Source organism: Leuresthes tenuis, unplaced genomic scaffold (assembly GCF_036924035.1).
Source record: "Leuresthes tenuis unplaced genomic scaffold, fLeuTen1.0.hap1 SCAF_22, whole genome shotgun sequence".
Classification (NCBI taxonomy): domain Eukaryota; kingdom Metazoa; phylum Chordata; class Actinopteri; order Atheriniformes; family Atherinopsidae; genus Leuresthes; species Leuresthes tenuis.
The window spans coordinates 4,853,885-4,875,142 of NW_027325376.1; the positions used below are offsets into that span (position 1 = coordinate 4,853,885).

At 43.5% G+C, this 21,258-nt stretch overlaps 2 protein-coding genes and 1 pseudogene across 2 annotated transcripts; 2 read left to right on the forward strand and 1 right to left on the reverse strand.

The window, feature by feature from the left end:
• Positions 1–1,130: 1,130 nt before the first annotated feature.
• On the forward strand, positions 1,131–10,619 carry lrp10 (low density lipoprotein receptor-related protein 10). The gene is given in 14 exon segments (XM_072375872.1): positions 1,131–1,214; positions 3,349–3,533; positions 3,699–3,731; positions 3,928–4,072; positions 4,497–4,659; positions 4,661–4,691; positions 4,787–4,830; positions 4,832–4,861; positions 4,863–5,345; positions 5,431–5,839; positions 5,842–5,866; positions 6,905–7,099; positions 7,376–7,505; positions 8,770–10,619. Coding segments are annotated over 13 exon segments (2,382 nt in total). The 5' UTR covers positions 1,131–1,214; positions 3,349–3,484; the 3' UTR covers positions 9,415–10,619.
• Positions 10,620–11,486: 867 nt separating this feature from the next.
• LOC140282364 (ciliated left-right organizer metallopeptidase) lies at positions 11,487–17,493 on the forward strand. The gene is made up of 14 exons (XM_072376943.1): positions 11,487–11,837; positions 11,905–11,998; positions 12,245–12,296; positions 12,376–12,525; positions 12,705–12,830; positions 12,939–13,023; positions 13,166–13,311; positions 15,160–15,343; positions 15,448–15,517; positions 15,606–15,702; positions 15,909–16,010; positions 16,090–16,230; positions 16,870–17,015; positions 17,066–17,493. The coding sequence occupies exons 1-14, from the start codon at positions 11,489–11,491 to the stop codon at positions 17,256–17,258; spliced, it is 1,935 nt and encodes a 644-aa protein (XP_072233044.1). The 5' UTR covers positions 11,487–11,488; the 3' UTR covers positions 17,259–17,493.
• A 1,858-nt stretch (positions 17,494–19,351) lies between these two features.
• On the reverse strand, positions 19,352–20,854 carry LOC140281798 (E3 ubiquitin-protein ligase RNF19A-like; annotated as a pseudogene).
• Positions 20,855–21,258: the final 404 nt, after the last annotated feature.

Sequence of the window (21,258 nt, forward strand, 5' to 3'; positions counted from 1 at the left end):
TTTTTTAAACTGATACCAACTCAGATACACAACCTTTAGAAAATAATCATTTCAGCTGATGAATGTACTCGTTAAAGTGTGGCTTTATTTATCTTTGGTGCTACTCTGTGTCTGCCTGTGGTCATTTATTTATTTTCTCTTGTTGATTCTTGTCTTCTTCTGGGACATATAAGTTTGTGATAATATAAGTAACCTTCCTCCTGACTCTTTGAGTTCCCGGGACTGTGGTCAGTGGGTTCATTCTGCAATCTGTCCTTAATCAACAGCTGAAAAGTATAAATATAACCGTGGGATAATTTCTTTATCCTTAAGTAAAGTGCATTTACGTTTGATAAAAGCAGACAAAAGGATCGTATGCTTTAAGACACATTTTATTGTACTTGAAACACATCCATATAGAGATTTTGTGCTGGATGCCTGATCTTCTCTGCATGCATAGATTGACACATTAATCACTGAATTTACAGCATGTGCACACAAGTGAGATCTTGTTGCATCACAACTAATTTTAAAGTCAATGTGAAGCTTACACAACGGGAAAAGTCAAAGTTTTCAGCATGTGATGGAGGAAGAAAAGCAGACATTGTGTATTTAGCAGTGAGCCGTTTAAATGTATATGAATATTTATGAGATGCCACATTGTAACAATGTTTTGAGTAAAAATATATATATATATACATAATATATACATATATACATGAACACACCAGCTGAGTAACTATACTTGGATGCTTCTCACGACTGAAGCAGAGTAATTTCATCTTAACATGCCTGGAAGAGATAAATGACATATCTGAAACTTGTTCTACTACTGAAATGCTGGAGTAGATAGAGCTAGGCTACAAAGGGGTCCTTAAAAACAAAGAACAAAGGAACTTAAATAAAAGCATTGAACGCCACCACTTTAGTGAATTAAAGCTGTTTTTGACGTTTACGCAAACCAGCACTGACCCCTTGTGTTAAACAATGAACATTTCACCTTTCACACCGCCGCTGATTAGTTTCAGTCGCTTTATTTAATCGTGTATGGTTGCAGTATTTTTCAAAGAGTCTAAGTTTGTATCAACATGCGATTAGAATAAGCATATGTGTGTATTTTTTTCATGAATGAAAGAAAAACGGTTTGTCGTCACAAGCTCCGCCCCCTCCTGTCAACGAGCTGCAGTATACGGAAGTAGCTCAGAACTTGTCAACAAGGAAGGCCGACTGATATGGTAACGTATTCGCCCTCGGTCTCTTCCTTATGATTTAACTACACTGTCGCCGCTTTTGGCCTACATGTTGTGGTTTGTCTGGGTACGAAAACGTGTGGCGTCGTGCTCGGAAGTCTTTTCTTGTTGTGTCGCTGTCCAGAAAAGCGACTAAAAGGGCAACAGAAGCGATGATGCTAACAGCTAGCAGCTAGCTGGCTATTAAAGCTCTTGTGACTTAAGGAGGCGAGCAGCTGCTCCGTCCCCCTGCTTCAAACCGAAACTGTGTCGTTGTCTTATCTAATGACGCGATCTAAACATTAAGCAGTTCAATTTCAGTATTAAACGACCACAGGTCGAGATTATGTTATTTTACTTAATTAGGAATAAGAGAAAGAGTTTGATTAAGCTTGATTGTCGGGGATTTCGTCTCGGAAAGAGCGTTTCTGCCGTCATTGTTGAGAAGATTATCGGGAGGAACTCGGTATGTGGTGTGCAAACGACGAAAATAACCTATTGTTTAATTGAATCTCACTTTGTGTTGTCTTGTATTGTTTCCCTACCGCATATACATCACAATAATACGAAATACACGCTAAATTATCAATGTTGTATTCATTTTGTTTGGGAGGAGCAGAGGAATTGCACAAACCTCTCTTTAATTTATATTTAAGTCCACTATAAATTGAAAGTTTGCGAAATAGGTGACAGGCCCAAGAATATTATTATTACTAAAGGCTTCCTTTTATATAAAACTATAAAAGTTTTAATTACTTGTTAATCAGCTGATTGCTTTACTAAGAAAAAAATATAATAGAGAAGAAAAAAGTGTCGGTAGTAAAATAGTAGTTTCAATTTTACTATTTGACGTTGATCCTTTTATTCATTCATATATATTTTGTGTAATTTCATATGTAAAAAGAAACTAGCAGATTTTTAAAGATACTTAAAGCAGGAATTGATGATAAAAGTTGTTGAACGTGAGTTTCGGATCCAACATGGACACCGTTTTTAGAGTGGCTCAGTGTATAATTTCAGCTGCAATGTGCAGTTTTCTCACTGCAAGACAAACAATGTTGAGGCCAAATAACTCAGACACGTAATGCTGCAACTTCTGTTCAGCACGATGCAGAAGGAAAACAGAAATGGCTGTCATTGTCCATCAATAATCTGACTGCTGTCATTTACCTTGATTTAATTGCATTGCAACTGTCGCTCAAGGCAATCAGCAACCTCATTTGATTGTTTAACGTACTCAGACTTGTAAAATCTGTAAAACATCAACCTATCCACTCCATCTTTTTTTATTTCTCAACCTCTGCAAAAACTTTAAACGGGAAACTAAAATAACTGTTTGATTTTGCCCTTTTATATTCATAAATGTTTTGTGAAGAATGATCATTTTGGGCCTTTAAGATGGTGTGTTTGTGTGTGTGTGTGTGTGTGTGTGAGAGAGAGAGAGTCACTTCAGACTTCAAAGATAAACTATGCATGAGTTGCTCCAGGTTATACTGAGTGAGCTCAGCTCAAATAGTCAAAGTTAGATCAGACTTGAATGCAATTCAGAGCAGAAAAGTCCATCATCACATGTTAGATTGCTGCCTGCACCTTAGAGGAGTTTAATGTAAATGAACCAGTGAGTTAAACCACGAAATTAACTGGGCATCATGTATATTCAGAGTTCAAAAGTAAAAGAAAGAAGATACAATAGCTTCTGTTTTGCAACTGTTATTCCTATTTGTGTTAGATTTATTTTCATTATTCTTCTGCATTATTATTATTATTATTGTTATGATAGATATGCTCTCCCGGCCCATTTTGCCACCTGTCCTTTGCTGGGTTATGGAGGGGGAGGGGGGGGGGGTATTTTGGTCTGGGGGCGGTTCTGGAGGGGGCTAAACCCTCAGTGGTGTGTGCTGCTTGGACCTCTCTCGCCCTTATAAATCCCCCCCCTACTTGTGGCCATGTTGGCAGGAGGGGGAGATCAGAACCAGAAGAACCGGTTGTGCTCTTTAGCCAGTTTGTTCAGTTCTGCTTGTTGCTATTTTTGGGACACATTAATTGTTTCTGTTTGTTATCAGGCGGTGTAACGTGGCTGGGGTTGGGCTCACAGCTTCTAACAGGCGCCTTACTCCTCTTTTCTTCTTTCACTTTTCAGACGAAGTCTTCCTGAGCCAAACCTCCTGAAATGGAGCCTCTCTGACATCTATTACACATGTATATTTTTTTTTAGCCTCCTGAGTCTTCATCTTTTTAGATCATTTTAAACACTTTAGAGCAGAAGCTTTACCACAATGTCAGTCAGCCACAGATTATGCGCCCTCCTCTTCCTCTGCATAACAGGTGAGTTCCTGCAGGCCGGGAATCGGTCCTACTTGCTTGTTTTAAATGTTTAGCAGCCAAAGGCCATGTTGACACTTTTCATATCGATCAACATTTGCATTCTCAGTCATTTTCTGTTGAAACACCTCCCGTGACTGCTTCTATTTTTGCCTTTGTCCTCTGCAGCTTGCAGCCGCTTTGAGCTGGCGCTCTGCTTCGGTAAGGAGTCGGTGAATCATGGTTTCTTCAGATGCTGTAAAATGTTGTTGTTTTTTTATTCTTGTTCAGTACTTTACTTCAACCTGCTGATAATAAACGTTTCTGGACTCATTTTTTGTCATGGAAAATAGACAAAAACTGGCGAAGGCTGCTTACATGAACCTCCTGAGTGATGCTTCTTTGGTGTTTTTTTCAGCCCGCTGTGGGCATCCACCTCAGGTCGTAGACGATAACATGGGAGAGATCAGGAGCTCTGCTTACCACAGCTGGTCCTACCGCTTTGGGGCTACTTACGACTGCTGGGTCATCAAAGGTGCGGAGGAGGAACCCATCGTTCTCAGGTACAGATTCTGAGGGGAATCTATTTAAAGGGTGTTGTCGTCAAAGCTCAGAGAAGTTGCATGATTTGCTGCAGACCAAATCTGACTGGATGATAATAACTTCAGTAAAGTCAGTGTAAATATTTGATCATCTGCAGTCGTGGAATCTGATGTAATGTGGTTGTTTTTACTGTGTTAAAGTCCTGAAATGGTTTGGAGAAAGCTTTAAATAATTAAACATTTTATATTGAGAGTTTGAAATGTACCCAAATCATGCATATTTTCTTTGATTTATATATTAAGTCTTGTCCAATAATCAGACAGAAAGATCTCTTCCTGGCTAATCCATTCAAATAAACACTTTGTGTTAACCTGGGGTTATATTGTCAGCCCCTTTTCTTTCTACGGGAGTTTATTTGTTCTGTGTGTACAAATCCCTCCCCAGCTTCTCCCAGTTCTCAGTGCGGTGTAAGAAGGAATGGGTGTCTATAAAATCATCAGCTGGAGGTGAGCCGGTTATTCTGTGCGGCTCCAAGTTGCCGCAGCCATTGGAGTTCCCAGGGGGAAACATTTCAGTGGTGCACCATTTCCTCCCGCACCTGTTCCCGGGTGTCATCATTCCTGCTGAGCTACACCAGAGGTATGCTAGCGTGACATCCACACAGTCAGTTTCCTGTTTTTAGCCCAAAGTTCCAGTTGTTTTAATTTCTCTGCTTTATCCTCTTCGGTTTACAGCCTCAGATGACTGTCCAGAGACCTCTTTTAAATGCCCAGGGGGTCCGGTGCCTCCCCCTCTCTTGGCGCTGCAACGGGGCAGGTGGAGTGTCTGGGTGAACACTTCGGCACCGACGAGCTGGGCTGTGACGAAGAAACTGACTACGCCGAGACAAAAACTGCGTCGTATTCCGATTTGAACAATGACTGGGACTCAGAGAGACATAAGGTCACAGAGAAAACTCAGAGCTCAGTTAAATCGACCGAGGGGTACACTTACGCCGACCTCTGGTCGCCGCAGAGGGAGCTGGACCAGGTGGATCGAGAGCAGCCTCGAACTCAAAAGGATCTTGTCGTGACGCCCACTCCCATAGAGTGGCCCTGCGGAGGGATTCTTCAGACCTTTTATGGGACCTTCTCCTCGCCAACTTCTCACGGTCTCGGACTGTTCTGTGTCTGGACTCTGGACCCTCAGGACTCCAGGCCACTGAGGTTGGACCTGCAGCAGCTGGTGCTGGGGCCCGGGGATAGACTCACTGTCTACAACAAAGGGGGAGGCAAAGGAGAGATTATCAAAAATGTGAGTATGCTTCACTGAGAAATCCACACATTTTTTAAAAATGAAAACCTTTTGGGTGACATGACGTCTCTCGGCCTTTTGGCAGATCACCAGCACCTCAAATTACAAGTCGGTCCAAGTTGAGTCCCACACTGGCCTGCTGTCTCTGGTTTATGAGAGACTTCCTGGCTTTGTAGGGACCGGCTTTAAGGCTACATTCCATGTTGGGAGCTACTGTCCTCCATGGGAAGGTCGGTGTGGAGGAGCAGCAGGAGGTTGCTTCACCCAGGAGCAGCGCTGCGACGGGAAATGGGACTGCCCCGAGACCGGAAAGGACGAGGAGGGCTGCAGGGGCTGCAGTCAGAACCAGTTTGCATGTGGGGTGGCGGGACAGAGAGCAGTGGCGTCCAGCCACTATGCCAGCAGGCCGGTGTGTTACCCGGTGACGGAGCGGTGCAACTACCAGCTGTACTGCGCCGACGGGAGCGACGAGAGGGACTGCACCATATGTCAGCCGGCACCTTCCACTGTGACAGCGACAGGTGGGCAGAGGTTCCCATGTGCCACGATGATGAGAGATTAATGAAGTTTACACTTACTGTTTTTAAATAGATTGTTCTGTCAGAAGCATCAGGACAGCTTTGTCCTAAGTCTTTGAATATGTGGCCTGAGCTCTGTTAGCTTTGTGTTTTCTCACTGAAACGTCAGGGAGGGTTTGTGAACGTGAGGCCTGGAGGTCCAGGTTTAACTTTATTGGTGTTCGTTCTTTCTTTCTTTCCTTTCTTTCTTTCTTTCTTTCTTTCTTTCTTTCTTTCTTTCTTTCTTTCTTTCTTTCTTTCTTTCTTTCTTTCTTTCTTTCTTCTTTCTTTCTTTCTTTCTTTCTTTCTTTCTTTCTTTCTTTCTTTCTTTCTTTCTTCTTTCTTTTCTTTCTTTCTTTCTTTCTTTCTTTCTTTCTTTCTTTCTTTCTTTCTTTCTTTCTTTCTTTCTTTCTTTCTTTCTTTCTTTCTTTCTTTCTTTCTTTCTTTCTTTCTTTCTTTCTTTCTTTCTTTCTTTCTTTCTTTCTTTCTTTCTTTCTTTCTTTCTTTCTTTCTTTCTTTCTTTCTTTCTTTCTTTCTTTCTTTCTTTCTTCTTTCTTTCTTTCTTTCTTTCTTTCTTTCTTTCTTTCTTTCTTTCTTTCTTTCTTTCTTTCTTTCTTTCTTTCTTTCTTTCTTTCTTTCTTTCTTTCTTTCTTTCTTTTTCTTTCTTTCTTTCTTTCTTTCTTTCTTTCTTTCTTTCTTTCTTTCTTCTTTCTTTCTTTCTTTCTTTCTTTCTTCTTCTTCTTTCTTTCTATAGACATAGAATCATTTTCATGATGCCACAGGTGTTTATTTATGACATGAAACCAAACTTACATTCAAACAGACATAAGCAGAGAGTCAGTTTGTCCATAATGGATTTAACGGTCCTCTGCGACGATAACCTGTCACGGTTTACAGCGTCATGGCCTTCTCCTGTGGTTTCTAACTCCTGTGGCTGCATTTTCAGGTGAAGTTGAAAGTCGGCTCCCGTGTAAACAGGCGCCCCCTTTGTTCCCTCTGCAGGTGTGTGTTTGAGAGCTGGCGCTGTGACGGCCAGGTGGACTGTAAGGACGGCACCGATGAGCTCAACTGCACCGTCATGCTGCCCCGCAAGGTCATCACCGCGGCAACAGTGGGCAGCCTTGTCTGTGGACTGCTGCTGGTCATCGCCATGGGCTGCACTTGTAAACTGTACTCGCTCAGGACCAGAGAGTACAGGTATCTCTCATTTAAACGAGTGCTTCCAAGACAACATGGAGATCGTTTTGTTTCTTTCATTCACCGTAACAGAGCCCTGTTGTGGCATGAAAGAGCGATGCTTCTGTCTGATAGTCTCAGGTAGTGAGTCAGCAGGAACAATGTGTCAGCTTTTCCATGATTAGAACATATAACCTGTGCTGTGAGTATTCTGAGTCAGGCGCCATTGTTCTGTAAAAATAGTTATAATGCTGAAGTGATCTGCATCTGAAAGTCGTCGTTGTGTTTTTGTGGCAGCTTGTTTGCACCGATAAGTCGCCAGGAGGCGGAGTTGATCCAGCAGCAGGCTCCTCCCTCCTACGGCCAGCTGATCGCCCAGGGCATCATTCCCCCGGTGGAGGACTTCCCCACGGAAAACCCCAGTGAGGTGAGAGGCCCAGATGGTCATCCGCAGCTGAGCTGAATAACCTGAAACTAGAGTACCGTAGAGTGAGAACAGGGAGTCTAACTCAGGTTTGATGCTGAATTAACCTGAATTTAACAGCTCCATTAAGGTTAAAGTCTGCAGCACAGCTGAAAATCAAATCTTTGCTTTTTATTTCCCCAGAAAAAGCTGAGGAAACAATGTCAAATGGCAAAATGTGGCTTTACAGCTGTCTCACTGCAGTTCTGTTGTTTCTTTAATATCCTCCCAGAGATGGAGGAGAAGCTCCGACTCAAAATCAAGGATTTTTAATGCTCGCTTGTAGAAAACCTCTGTTGTGGATCATTTAATGTAGAACAGCAAATGTCAGTTTTGTCTTATTTTCAAGGTCATTTTTACACGGCTTTTAAAATGTAAGGAAGGTCACCTTTTAAATTTAACATTCAAGGATTCACATGGATTTTTCTTTTATATGGTTTTCTTTAATATTTGGTTTAAAGTTTAAAGATCCTCTGAGCAGCTTCGATTTGATATTTTTGAGTAAAATATGCGTCTGGGGCGGATATTAAAGTAAAAAAAACTTCTTAATTCTTAAAATTCAGATTGCTTAGAAGTCTGTGAGAATGTGCTCCAACTTCACACTTTACTCCTTCCTCTAAATGTTCTCCTTCAGTGTTTGTGGCCCCAGTCACCAGGTTCAAGCCTTCCTTACCCAAGTCAAATGTTGAGTTTGTACACTGTGTGCTGTTTAGGCTTTTGGGTGGGGTCCTCGTGTGATTCACACCCTGTGGGCGTGCATGTACTTGGTTGCTGTGGTTTGCAGTCAGATCCACCTCTCGCTCACTCCTCACATCTGGTTTCAAGGAGCACATCAACAGATAGGCAACATCCAGAAGATGAGGCTTCAGAATGTCATCCCTGAAAGCCAGAAAAACACCTTTTTATACAGTCGGCTCGCACAGCGTATCAGTGGGCATCTGTTAGTCTGTGCACGTGTCGAATGTCGGTCAGATGCTGTAATATGTGCTGCTCACATGTGAAGGAATGTCAGAGCCTTTTTTTTTGTCAAACTGAAACCAATCAAACATAATAAGCTGATAAATGAGACTTTCTCACAGCTGAGCCCCAGATAAAGAGCCGCAGTAAATGGTTTAAATGTGCTGAAGTTTGAAAGAAAGAAAGAAACCCTCAGGTACTGTAAATGAAAAGAAGGGCAGCTCTCCTGTGGTAGCTTTTAATGACTTCTTCAAACTTCTGTCCCTGTCAGACCTCGTCTCTCTCTCTGAGAGGAATCCTTCAGCTGCTCCGTCAGGACGCTGCTAACTCCCCCCACCGCAGACGGAGGCCCCGATTCGTCCGGCGGGCTGTTCGCCGCATGAGGAGGTGGGGTCTGATCCCCAGAGCCCATTCCAGGTCGACTCAGGCCTCCAGCTCCAGCCAGCAGCAGTCGAACTCCGCTGCCTCCGGCCAGGAAGCCGCTCAGTCCACTCCCACGAGCTCCTCGTCGGCCGTGGAGGCGACCAACCAGCCGGTGCCTCAGAAGCTCGGCTTGTTGGCTCAGACAGAGCAGCAGCAGCAGCAGGAAGCAACACCTCCTCAGCTGCCTCTGTCCCCACCACCTGCCGCCTCTCTTCCTCAGCCTCCACCTCCGTACGCTCCCCCAACTCCACCCACTTCCAACACCCCTCCTGTCGCTGTCCCCCCCAGCAGCCCCTCCCTGGCCTCCATCTTCCACACGCTGGGCCTGAGCATTTCCCTCTTCAGGGCCTCGCCCTCTTCCTCCTCCACCAACTCTATGCCTCTTTCTGCCTCTCCTTCTTTCTCCTCCTCCTCTTCCTCAGATGACGAGGTGCTGCTCATCCCGCTGTCTGAGGACACGGCTTCAGAGGATGATGTGCCCATGCTCACCTGAGCGACCTCTTTACTCAGAACCCCCCCCTCCCCCACATCTCTGCTTTATTTCGCTTCCACTCTAAAATCTGAAACCCAGTCTTTCCACGTTTGTTTGAACTTAAGCACAGGAGCGCCCCGCGACGAGACTCATCCTCTCTGTGCGAGTCTGGTGCCTTTTTGAAATTGCTTTGAGTTGAACTTGTTGACATTTGAAATCAAGTATTGGACTATTTTTTTAAGACCTCTTTAAAGAGAAGTGAAGACGAGCCAAGGCTGATGTGTGTTGGCACGTATTGTCAGTGAGTGTTGGACTTAACTAACGCTGGGCTGCACAGAGGAGGTGAACTTTTGCACAGAAGGATTGAAATAGTTCTGTTTGGATGACTTCAGCTGCGTGAATGCAGCTGCATTTTAGTCTTACGTAGACAGTGGAGTACGCCTGTAGATGTGGATTGTCTCTGCATACTCCTGCCACTTGCATCCAGTCTGATATTACATCACAAATATTATAAGTAAGATAAATAACTTCCCCTATTTAAGTGCCTTTTGAGGAGTTTCCTGTTGATGGCTTGAGGATATTAAGACACATAAACACACGCAGGCTCATGTTTTCTTCACATCGCAGCACGCACCAACACATCAGTGGCTTTATTATAGCGGTAAAAATGCATGTCTCACTTCAAGATGGCAATAACCTCTTTGGGGACCCCTGTTGTTGTGCACACTGACTGCAAAGTAACTGCGTGTTGAAGTAGGCGTTGGTCTATCCTTCCAAGTGAATGAATGTAAGCTACCAAGGCAAATGTTTCAACTGACAATCTCTTTGGTGCCTGATTTTCTGATGCGTCTGTCTGCGTGTGCGTGCTGTCGGCGGGAAGGTGGGGCGACGAAAAGGGCCCCAAATTCACAAAAAAAACCTCAATCTCTGACGGGACTCTTAGCGCTTTCTGTCACCTTTGACCCAACAGACTTGCGATGTGCCATACGTATTAATATTGTACATTTTACTATGTTTTCATTTCAACAACCTACATATCTTTTTTTTTTTTCCTTGTAAATTGTTCTTTTTGCTTTGTTGAATGTATTAGGGTCGATGTGGAGTAGCCAGAAGATTTAAATTGCGATGTATTTAGGTAAAAAAATAATGATTTTATGATATAGAATGGTCAACTTCACTGTATATAAGTAAAAATGTGGCTGAGATTAAACGATTTGCACTTTTAAGTTCTGTGCTTTGTGTTTGTTTCTGTGGGGGTGGATGGGAAGTATCGCCGCGGTAACGGATGAAAGACTCTGCATTGTGCTCTGTATTCTAAGGCCCAGACAAAGGACATGCACAGGAGGAGCTCTCCTGGTTGTTTTGGAGTGAGCTCTGCTCTGTGCAGGATAGAAAGAAGCTTGGTGCTTCACTGTTGAACTATGGGACCACATGGATGGACTGAGGTCACATTCAGAGACAAAGTACTTAGGATTAAGGTATGTGATCAATGCTGTTTGTCTGCTGATCAACAAGATTACTCCACATTGTCTACATCGATGGAGACTGGGCCTCCTCGGGCCCCCTGATCAATAACTCTACGAGGAGTCGGTTTCTTTTAGCTTTCATCTTTGCAGCTAAAACTTCATCAATCGCATTTTAATATTTAAAGAAAACATAAAGACTGCAAAGTTCAGGTGGGCAGGAAACCAGCAGGAACAGACTCTATCGGGACTTTGGATGGAAGAGATGGATGTATTACATTAAATTAGTCATCTTTTCATTGAGGATTAATCACATAAGATTTGAAAGCGTCGCTGCTGGTGGGATTTTTTTTACATATTTGATAATAGAATGTTTATTTTTGCAAAGTTTATTCATTTAATTATGTTTATTTACTTATTTCTGAGCTGGGAGGAACACTATTCTGGTGTAAATTTATTCAAGACACTGGTCCAGATGGTGTATATTTATCAAAAAGCACAAAAGGTACATTTAACTTGAATCAAGAAGTAATAAGAGAGGGAATTCCAGGTCGATCATTGTTGTATAAATATTATTATTATTATTATAGAAAGATTTGTAACATTATGTCCCCCAGAGACTCTGGATGTGGATGCTGTTGGTGGTGGAGCTTCCAGGAGCTCTGCACATGTGCATCTTTGATGAGCTCCAGTCTCAGGTCAGGGTGCTCAGAGCCACGCACACCAAGCCCAGACTCAAAGCCCTGACTGGGCTGGACGAGCAGCTGCTAAACTCTCTGCAGCAAACCAGACATCCAGGACTGGCGCTGCAGCAGAGGAGCATCCAGGGAGAGTCGGTCCTGCCCACTCCCACCGTTCCACAGCCAATCAGGATAAAGACCTGGATTCCCAGAGAGAGCGATAACCTATCAGACGCCGAGGAAGCCAGGCTGGAGGCTGCGGTGGAGGAGGCTGTGAGGGTGGTGTCTTCTTTACTGTCAGGTGAAAACAGGCAAGACGCACACTTTTACGCATAAATAATGTGAGACTGACTTGAGTTTTCTAACAGTGAACAGAACTGTGGGTCCGCTGCTGCTCAGCAGAGACAGAAAAAAGTACTGCAAGTTTCTCTGGAGGAATTCAACCACCATCAACTACAACAGGTGTGTGTCAAAGATGATATCTGGAGATCGGTACCACATTATAAACTGCAAAATCTACAGGTTTTGACCTTTGAATCATGATGTTTTTTTCAGTTGAACAGTTAATGTTTCTCATCACTTTTAACATTTAAATCAGTTAAATACAGAAATAAAACTAACATGACGAATGCATTTCACATTGTTCTTTACTGAAATATGAACAAATATAGAGATAAATGTTCAGAGTTATGATTTCTCTTGCTGCAGGTGTGGCAGAGCCAACAGCAACTACAGGACAGAGACGTGTCTGGATGTGAAGGTAAGTGTTCTACATGCTTCCGCTGCTTTTTCACCAATAATTTTGAACCAAGAATGCCTCCGGCTCCTGTTTTTGGCAGATCCCAGACGTCCACTTGGCTGGATGTGATATTTACCCAGAGGCTGATTCTCCTCGCAGGACAGTCCTCAGACCTGAAGGTGCCGGACTCCCGGACACAGACTTCCTGCTTTATCTCCATGTTCAAGCAACAGACAAGTGCAGAGCGGAGGTGAACATTTGAAGATGTTTGGGCTAAATTCCTAAGAAGAAAGCTCAGAAGCAGCAGAGAATTGTTCCCTTTTTACACTGTTTCTACATTTAGCTCAGCCCTACACTGCTTAAAGTTGATTCTTTTTACAGTGTCATTCATTGGTTTGAGCTTTTCTCCGTATTTTCTGCTCACGGCAGCCTCGTGTTTTGGCGTACGCTGTCCACTGCCAGACAGACGCCCGCGGGCGACCTGTGGCTGGGGTGGTGGTCATCTGCAGAGACGGACTGACGGCAGCTGCATACAGTCACCTCACTGCAGCTCAGGTTCTTTCATTCTTAGCAGTCGGGATTAGTTTCCAGCTGTAGGAAGTTATTTCCTGGACCCGTTAACAGCAGGATCATAATTACAGCTTTTGATCGTCTGTTTTTCAGACTGTGATTCACGAGTTGTTTCATGCTCTCGGTTTCTCTAAAGATCTCTTCAGCACATGGCGCCGCTGTCCTTCATCTTCTCAAGGTTTTTATTTAGCATTAACTGATCAATGCATGTGAAGTTATTCTTTTTTGGGGATTGTGTGTGAGTATAAAGGTTTTAATGACTGTAGACTGATGTGTATCAGGCAGAAAATGGTTCCCTGCTTGTGTTTAACTTCCTCCAGCGGATGCTAAATGTTCTCCTCGTGGCAAAGTGACTCACTCTGATGGATCCAAACAGATGAGGATCTATACTCCATCCATCATGTCAGCCCTGCAGAGGCACCTGGTGTCCACTGATCCTGATCTAGGCGGACCACTGGAGAACCTGGTACTGAGCACCTCAAGTTCAACAACTTCTGAGAAAACATCAGTTTTCCTGCTTCGTACCTGTGCCTGACCGACTTTACCTTTACCTTCGTACCTGTGCCTGACCGACTTTACCTTTACCTTCGTACCTGTGCCTGACCGACTTTACCTTTACCTTCGTACCTGTGCCTGACCGACTTTACCTTTACCTTCGTACCTATGCCTGACCGACTTTACCTTTACCTTCGTACCTGTGCCTGACCGACTTTACCTTTACCTTCATACCTGTGCCTGACCGACTTTACCTTTACCTTCGTACCTGTGCCTGACCGACTTTACCTTTACCTTCGTACCTGTGCCTGACCAACTTTACCTTTACCTTCGTACCTGTGCCTGACCGACTTTACCTTTACCTTCGTACCTGTGCCTGACCGACTTTACCTTTACCTTCATACCTGTGCCTGACCAACTTTACCTTCGTACCTGTGCCTGACCGACTTTACCTTCGTACCTGTGCCTGACCGACTTTACCTTTACCTTCGTACCTGTGCCTGACCGACTTTACCTTTGTACCTGTGCCTGACCGACTTTACCTTCGTACCTGTGCCTGACCGACTTTACCTTTACCTTCGTACCTGTGCCTGACCGACTTTACCTTCGTACCTGTGCCTGACCGACTTTACCTTTACCTTCATACCTGTGCCTGACCGACTTTACCTTCGTACCTGTGCCTGACCGACTTTACCTTTACCTTCATACCTGTGCCTGACCAACTTTACCTTCGTACCTGTGCCTGACCGACTTTACCTTCGTACCTGTGCCTGACCGACTTTACCTTTACCTTCGTACCTGTGCCTGACCGACTTTACCTTCGTACCTGTGCCTGACCGACTTTACCTTTACCTTCGTACCTGTGCCTGACCAACTTTACCTTTACCTTCATACCTGTGCCTGACCAACTTTACCTTCGTACCTGTGCCTGACCGACTTTACCTTCGTACCTGTGCCTGACCGACTTTACCTTTACCTTCGTACCTGTGCCTGACCGACTTTACCTTCGTACCTGTGCCTGACCGACTTTACCTTCGTACCTGTGCCTGACCGACTTTACCTTTACCTTCGTACCTGTGCCTGACCAACTTTACCTTTACCTTCGTACCTGTGCCTGACCGACTTTACCTTCGTACCTGTGCCTGACCAACTTTACCTTTACCTTCGTACCTGTGCCTGACCGACTTTACCTTTACCTTCGTACCTGTGCCTGACCAACTTTACCTTTACCTTCGTACCTGTGCCTGACCAACTTTACCTTTACCTTCGTACCTGTGCCTGACCGACTTTACCTTCGTACCTGTGCCTGACCGACTTTACCTTCGTACCTGTGCCTGACCGACTTTACCTTTACCTTCGTACCTGTGCCTGACCGACTTTACCTTCGTACCTGTGCCTGACCGACTTTACCTTTACCTTCGTACCTGTGCCTGACCGACTTTACCTTTACCTTCGTACCTGTGCCTGACCGACTTTACCTTTACCTTCGTACCTGTGCCTGACCGACTTTACCTTCGTACCTGTGCCTGACCGACTTTACCTTTACCTTCGTACCTGTGCCTGACCGACTTTACCTTTACCTTCGTACCTGTGCCTGACCGACTTTACCTTCGTACCTGTGCCTGACCGACTTTACCTTTACCTTCGTACCTGTGCCTGACCGACTTTACCTTTACCTTCGTACCTGTGCCTGACCGACTTTACCTTTACCTTCGTACCTGTGCCTGACCGACTTTACCTTTACCTTCGTACCTGTGCCTGACCGACTTTACCTTTACCTTCGTACCTGTGCCTGACCGACTTTACCTTCATTCTTCAGGATGCATCAGCAGACATGTTGTCCTCTCACTGGGAGTCCCGGGTCCTGCAGGGGTCCATCATGGCGGCGGTTCTGGGGGATTCGGCCACAGTTAGGATCGACTCTGTCACTTTAGCTGCATTGCAGGACACAGGATGGTACTCTGTGAACCTGAGCCAGGCACAGAGTCTGGTCTGGGGAGATGGTAATGAACAATGTTGATATTGAGTGCTTTTGGGCTTCTTGTCACTCGTGGACTGATTCTCAGAATATTCTCACAGTTTGTAGTTTATTTTTATCTTTAAATAGGCGAAGGAGCCACATTTGGCTCTCTGACAACCTGCCGAGATAACTCCTCATCGTTTTTCTGCACTGGGAGGTAGATTTAACATTTTGTCCTGAGTTCATGATCCACCTTTTCTTTAATGGCATTTCCAGCTTTAATGGCTGTCTTACCTCCGTCTTAGTGGACATGGGTGTCATTTTCTCCATCTCCACAAGGGAGAGTGTCAGACTGATCCATACCTGGAGGGATGTCGAATTTACAAACCTTTGAAGAATCAGGTTAGTTATGAGTCATTCTCACCAAACATTATCTTGTATTCCTCTCATTTTGTGGTAACTATTGTCTGTTAGTTCTCAAATCACAGAAAATGTGCATAATTCGTATCTGTTGTTTGGGCTTGTAGAATTCTGGGATCAGCTGTGCCTTTTGTGCAGTTTTACAACCGTTGCAGTCGCTCATTTTTACTATCTTTGCTCCTCTTCAGAGTGAATGCTGGAAAAAGGAAAATTCCGGGGGGTCAGCTGAAGAACACGGAGAAGTTTTTGGCTTCGACAGCCGCTGCTTCTTCTCCAGCCTCATCAGACAAGTAGGTGTGCTTGTGAGTGTGAATCTGTCTCGTTTCCTCTGTCGAACGTAACTCTCCTGCTTCTCCACGCGTCTTTCAGATGGATCGGAGCGATTTAGTCCAGTTCAGCAGCTCTGTGGGGGGGCGCTGTTACAGACACAGGTGTACTGGTCCAAACGGGTACCAGATCCAAGTGTCTGGCTCCGGATGGGTGGACTGCCCAGCAGGGGGCACCACTGAGGTAATATCACACCTCATAGCAAACTACTTAAACAAAACCTATCCTATTATTTCAAAGCATTATTTATAACTATTGTTATCACATAAAAGTAAATCAAATATGTTAATTATAGTAGAATATTCACATGTATTTAAGTATTTCTGTTGAATATGAACCTTAAAAAGGAAAAGTTCCTTTTTCATGTGTTTACACTGGAAACAAGTGAAAGAAAATGAGACCGACAGTTGATGCTTAAAATTAAAAGGTGATTTTTCAGAGAGAAAAATGGATGCTCCAGCCAGACAGAGTGGAATTAGTTTAAACATTTTTCCTTCATTTTAATGGCTTTTCCTTTCTTTTCATTTATAATGTATTTCACTACTCGTCTGGATCGATAAGGGGAGAATAAATTACATTGTTTGTATAATAAAAACCTATAATTTGACTTATTCATAAACTGTAGCTTTAACCAGAGTAAATATGTCATAGCATAACATGTTTTTTTAACAGGTATTATACAGAAAATTGACCAGATTCAACAATAAAGCACTCATGTTGTGTAATCCTGAGCAGCTCTAGTGTTTCTACATCTTGGCACAAATTCCAGCTCTCAATGGGATTCTGAATATAATTTCTTATTCTGTTTTCTTATACTTTCAGATAAAAGGATACCACGGTACAGTTTTCTGCCCAGACAGAAGGTTATGTCTGTACCCTGATGTTACTCCTCCCTTAGAGCCTGGAAATTCACCTCTTAATTGCATTTCAAGGCAAGTACAACTTCAGACAAACACTCTCCTGCTTCATTAGAGAAATGTCCCTCATACTAACTTCACATTGTTGCTTTTTTGTTTAGTGATCCCCTTCAGACTTTATCCCAGAATAAGACCTGGGCTTCGCTCAGACTGCCAGCAGGGGGCGCTGTGGCCGCAGCGCTCCTCGCTGCTGCTGTATGTTTCCTGGCTGCACTGCTGGCCTCTTACAGAAAGTGTCGAATCTGTGGGGTCAGGATCCGCACTGTGGCCCCCGAGGATCACAGCGAACTGTAGTTGTTGTGTTTTAACAGAAGAATGTGGGGAGTCACTCTGGTGAAAAACGAAAGAGAAAGCCAGCGACCATGATGGTAACTTTATTACCAAGCAGGTGAAAACAGTCTTCTTCTGCTGCACCTGAGCCGCTCACTGTAACATTTGAACACCCTGCTGCAGGGGTCGGCAACCTTTAACACTCAAAGAGCCATTTGGAGCCGGGTTCCACGGAAAAGGAAACTCTGGGAGCCGCAAATACGTTTTGACATCTAAAATAAAACGTGTGTATATACCTTTACGCTTTGTATAAACAACTATAGTGTGTTGCTTACGAAACCCATGAAGTGCTACAGATAAAAAGAAACTTTATTTCTGTAATGAACACATTTTAACTCTTAAAAATACCCCCCAAAAACCCACGCTGAGTTGAAGGTCTCTTTCTCACCACATATTAGGCATACTGCTAAACCAGTCTCGTCAGAGGTGAATGCAAATTAATCTGCCCAGGCATCATTAAATGTTCTATTTTATTCGGATATTTTTATTTTGTTACATTTATCCATACTTGGCTTACCTGGGTTTGAAAGTCTACATTGGCCACAGACAAATCGAAGCAAGTAATTGTGCTACAAATAACGAGACTCAGCAAAACCTCATTGACAATGGCAACCATCAAACAATAACTTAAGTAACCTGCATACTGTTAATTTCTATTGACATGGGTGCAATCAGGTATAGTTAGGAGGAGCCAGCTCCACCGAGCGAGGGATACAATATCTGTAAGGGATAACTACTCAGGCACCGCGGCGTCGAGTCGTTGAAGGACCAAGAGCAAGTTAGCTAGGGGCAACTTCTTTGACATCGGTATCTGTGACGGCAGAGTATGCAGCCAAGTTCTCTATAATCTGTCCAAGTTTGTCACGGGAATCCGATTAAATAATTGTTTAACTCCACATGGGAAGTTAATTCAAACAAGGATTGTGCGATAGTGTCTGGGAGCGCCATGTTGTGTGCAGGTGAGCCCAAATAACGCAGAAGAAGAGTCGCCACTGACGTCATTTTCCTGCGCCGCTTGATATTGCAATTTATTTTTTAATTATAAATCTTTATTAAGAGATTCGATGCAGCACAGTGCAATAAAAATCTGTGTAATAACAACCACCAGGGGGCTCCAAACATTCAGAGGCAGTATTTCAGAATATCAAATTACACAAATACATTAAAAAGAGCACATAAATCAAAAGTCTTAATGGCTTTCATTTTAGTGGAACGTCTAATAGTTTTAATAAATTGTTTGACCTCATTATCAAATACAGAAATTATCCATCCATTTTCTATACCGACAGTCCGTTAATCGGGTAGCGGGTGGGCTGGAGCCTATCCCAGCAGTCATCGGGCGAAAGGCGGGGTACACCCTGGACAGGTTGCCAGTCCATCGCAGAAATACAGAAATTAATGTTTTTTTATTAGTGTGTCGATATTTGTCGATTTTCCATTTGGCTGAATATATAATAAGATTAATGATATCAAATTGATTGTTTTTTTCACAAACAGACAGTTGGCGAAGCCAAACAATATATATTCAGAGATTGCAGATGCAAATTAAATTCTGGAACATTTTTTGCATGAAAACAAAAAAAACAATGTGAGCAGTCCTGAAGAAGAAAATGAAAATGCAGTTTGGATGATCTATTATTAGTTTTATTTATAAATCAAATAATGCAGCTATGAGCTTGAAATGAAAGAGCATTTCTGCTCATGCATTTTAATTTGAAATATTGTACAGATTTGCTTCCACAAAAAGTGAAACTTTTGTCTCCTGACAAAATGACATAACTGCCGACTCGATGCCCACCTTGACACAGTTCATATTCATCTACAAAATAACTGTTTTCATCATGTCATTTTCAGTTCCTTTAACAATCAGAAACAATAAACACCATCAAAATAAGGCCAAACAGTTCTTCAAAGTAGCCTCCAGCTGGTAGAACATACAGATGTGACTGTTTTTTACATTTTAAATCAATAATACATTTTCAAACACCTCACTGAGTGAATTCACCACACGTATCTACAGAAGAAAGCTTTTAACCAAGACTATTTGATTTCTGGGATTTTTGGAGTTTCTAAAGGTAATTATAAATGGAAAATAAATTCCAGTTTGTACATTTTAAATGTATTTTAATGCACACGCTGGTACCGACCATTGTTGTCATGAGCAGTGAGAAATAAACAAGTGAAAAAATAACTTAAAGTGAGGTCATGTTGTTTATGTCTTTGAAAACTAACTCATGATTTTTGATGGTAATATTGCATCTTTTAAAATTTATTCTACACATCCCTTGATGGATGGTTCAGACTATCTCGTCATTTTCTGCCATACGGGGATAGAGGTCTGTCTGGGAGCTGCACCACTTGCACAGATTTTGTACGGTGAGCTGGTCTGACAACACTCACGCTTCAGTTTCAGGCAAACAAAACAGAACTCCATGTGGCAGCGAGGACACGTGACATTTTTGCAGAACTCTCGGCTGTGCTCCACTTTAATGCCACACAGGGGACAGGCTCGGACGGACGGGCAGCTGGTGACGCCCTCCACTTCTGGCAGACTGATGGATTTGCACGTCTGCAGCCGTCGTTGAGGCAGCGGTCCGATCGAGGGCCCGGACCCTTCCACTGTCTAAGACACTGCCAGCAGAACTGGTAGGTCGTCTGATTGGCTGAACATACGACACACCGGACACACAGGTTGGACGGATCCATCCTCTCCACAGATGTTTTGCACTGAGGGCACTGATGTAGAAAATGGGAGGTGAATCAGTCCCCTTCATTTGGTTTTTAAATAAATGAAAGAACTCTCAAAATAGCCAAAAGCTTGTGGACCCCTCACCGGCTGAACTTCACAGTATTCTGCAGCAGCCAGGCGGGCCATCGTCTCCTCAAAGTGCTGCATTTCCTCCACCGTCAAATCAGCCAGCCTGCGCACCTCCTGGTACGACCACAGTTTATTGCACAGCCTGCTTCCTTCCACCACTGCAGGACATCTGAATTTGTAATTCCCCTTCAAGCAGAAGAATTTCGTCAGGAGAATGCAAAGCATCAAGTGTAAACCCCCCTCCTCCTCCATAATTTATCACTCAATTTGTACTCCCCATCTCCTTCTCAATCTCATCACATAACAGTAATAAAGACGTTAAAGACACTCAAAAACATATTTGAGGACATGAGATACCTCATCCAGCAGGCTGAGACACCATGATGTCAGAGAATTCGGGGTCACAGCGTGGCCGCAGGACATCTCTGCTCTGAGGGAGCCAAAATCAGAGGCTGAGGAGGACGGAAATCAGCAAATCAGCAACACCGCAATTTATACAAACGCCAGAAACAGGGTAGCAGCTGGAGATAAACAGCTGTTTATCAGAATAACATCAAAACCTACTTGTTTGTTGCACTTTTCTGTCCTCATTCTCATTCAAAGAGAAAATTAATCTTACAGACTGGATCCAGGTCATCCCTCCGACTGACAAACTTCAGAGTGGCGTCTCGTGGGTCGTATTTCTTCTCTTCCTGATCCTGAAGGCTCATTTTGATTCTGTGGAATGGAGACGGGACGCACTGAGCCTCATTTTGATATAAGCTGGTTGATACTCGTGTGTTTTGTGGCTCTCATTGTTCGTTGTCTCAGTGTTGGGACGTATTTGGAGGCTTCAAGGGACGTAAACAGGAAGTCTGATGTTTGATATATTTCACATTTGCACAAAGTTCAGTCTCCAGGAGTCATGAGTCAGCAGCTCCTGGTTGAAGTATGATCACTAATAAAACTTCCTCATGCAGGGAATTTCCTGCTGGTTCAAGCTGGTAAACATTTAAAGGAAACACTTTCGTAACTCGGGAGATAGTTTATGTCACCTTTATTTGTGTTGTGTTAAAGTAGAGTTAAAAATCGCTGCATTGATAAGTTTACCGTAAAAGTTGATAGTTTTTTGCTCTTGGTCCCTTTTTCAGTTATGGCGTGTACAGC

Excerpts from the sequence above, each read along its gene's own strand:
- LOC140282364 (XM_072376943.1), top strand. The coding sequence starts at position 11,489 with ATGCTGTTGGTGGTGGAGCTTCCAGGAGCTCTGCACATGTGCATCTTT. Across the intron at positions 11,999-12,244 it reads ACCACCATCAACTACAACAG|GTGTGGCAGAGCCAACAGCA; the intron begins GTGTGTGTCAAA and ends CTCTTGCTGCAG. Across the intron at positions 16,231-16,869 it reads CAGCAGGGGGCACCACTGAG|ATAAAAGGATACCACGGTAC; the intron begins GTAATATCACAC and ends TTATACTTTCAG.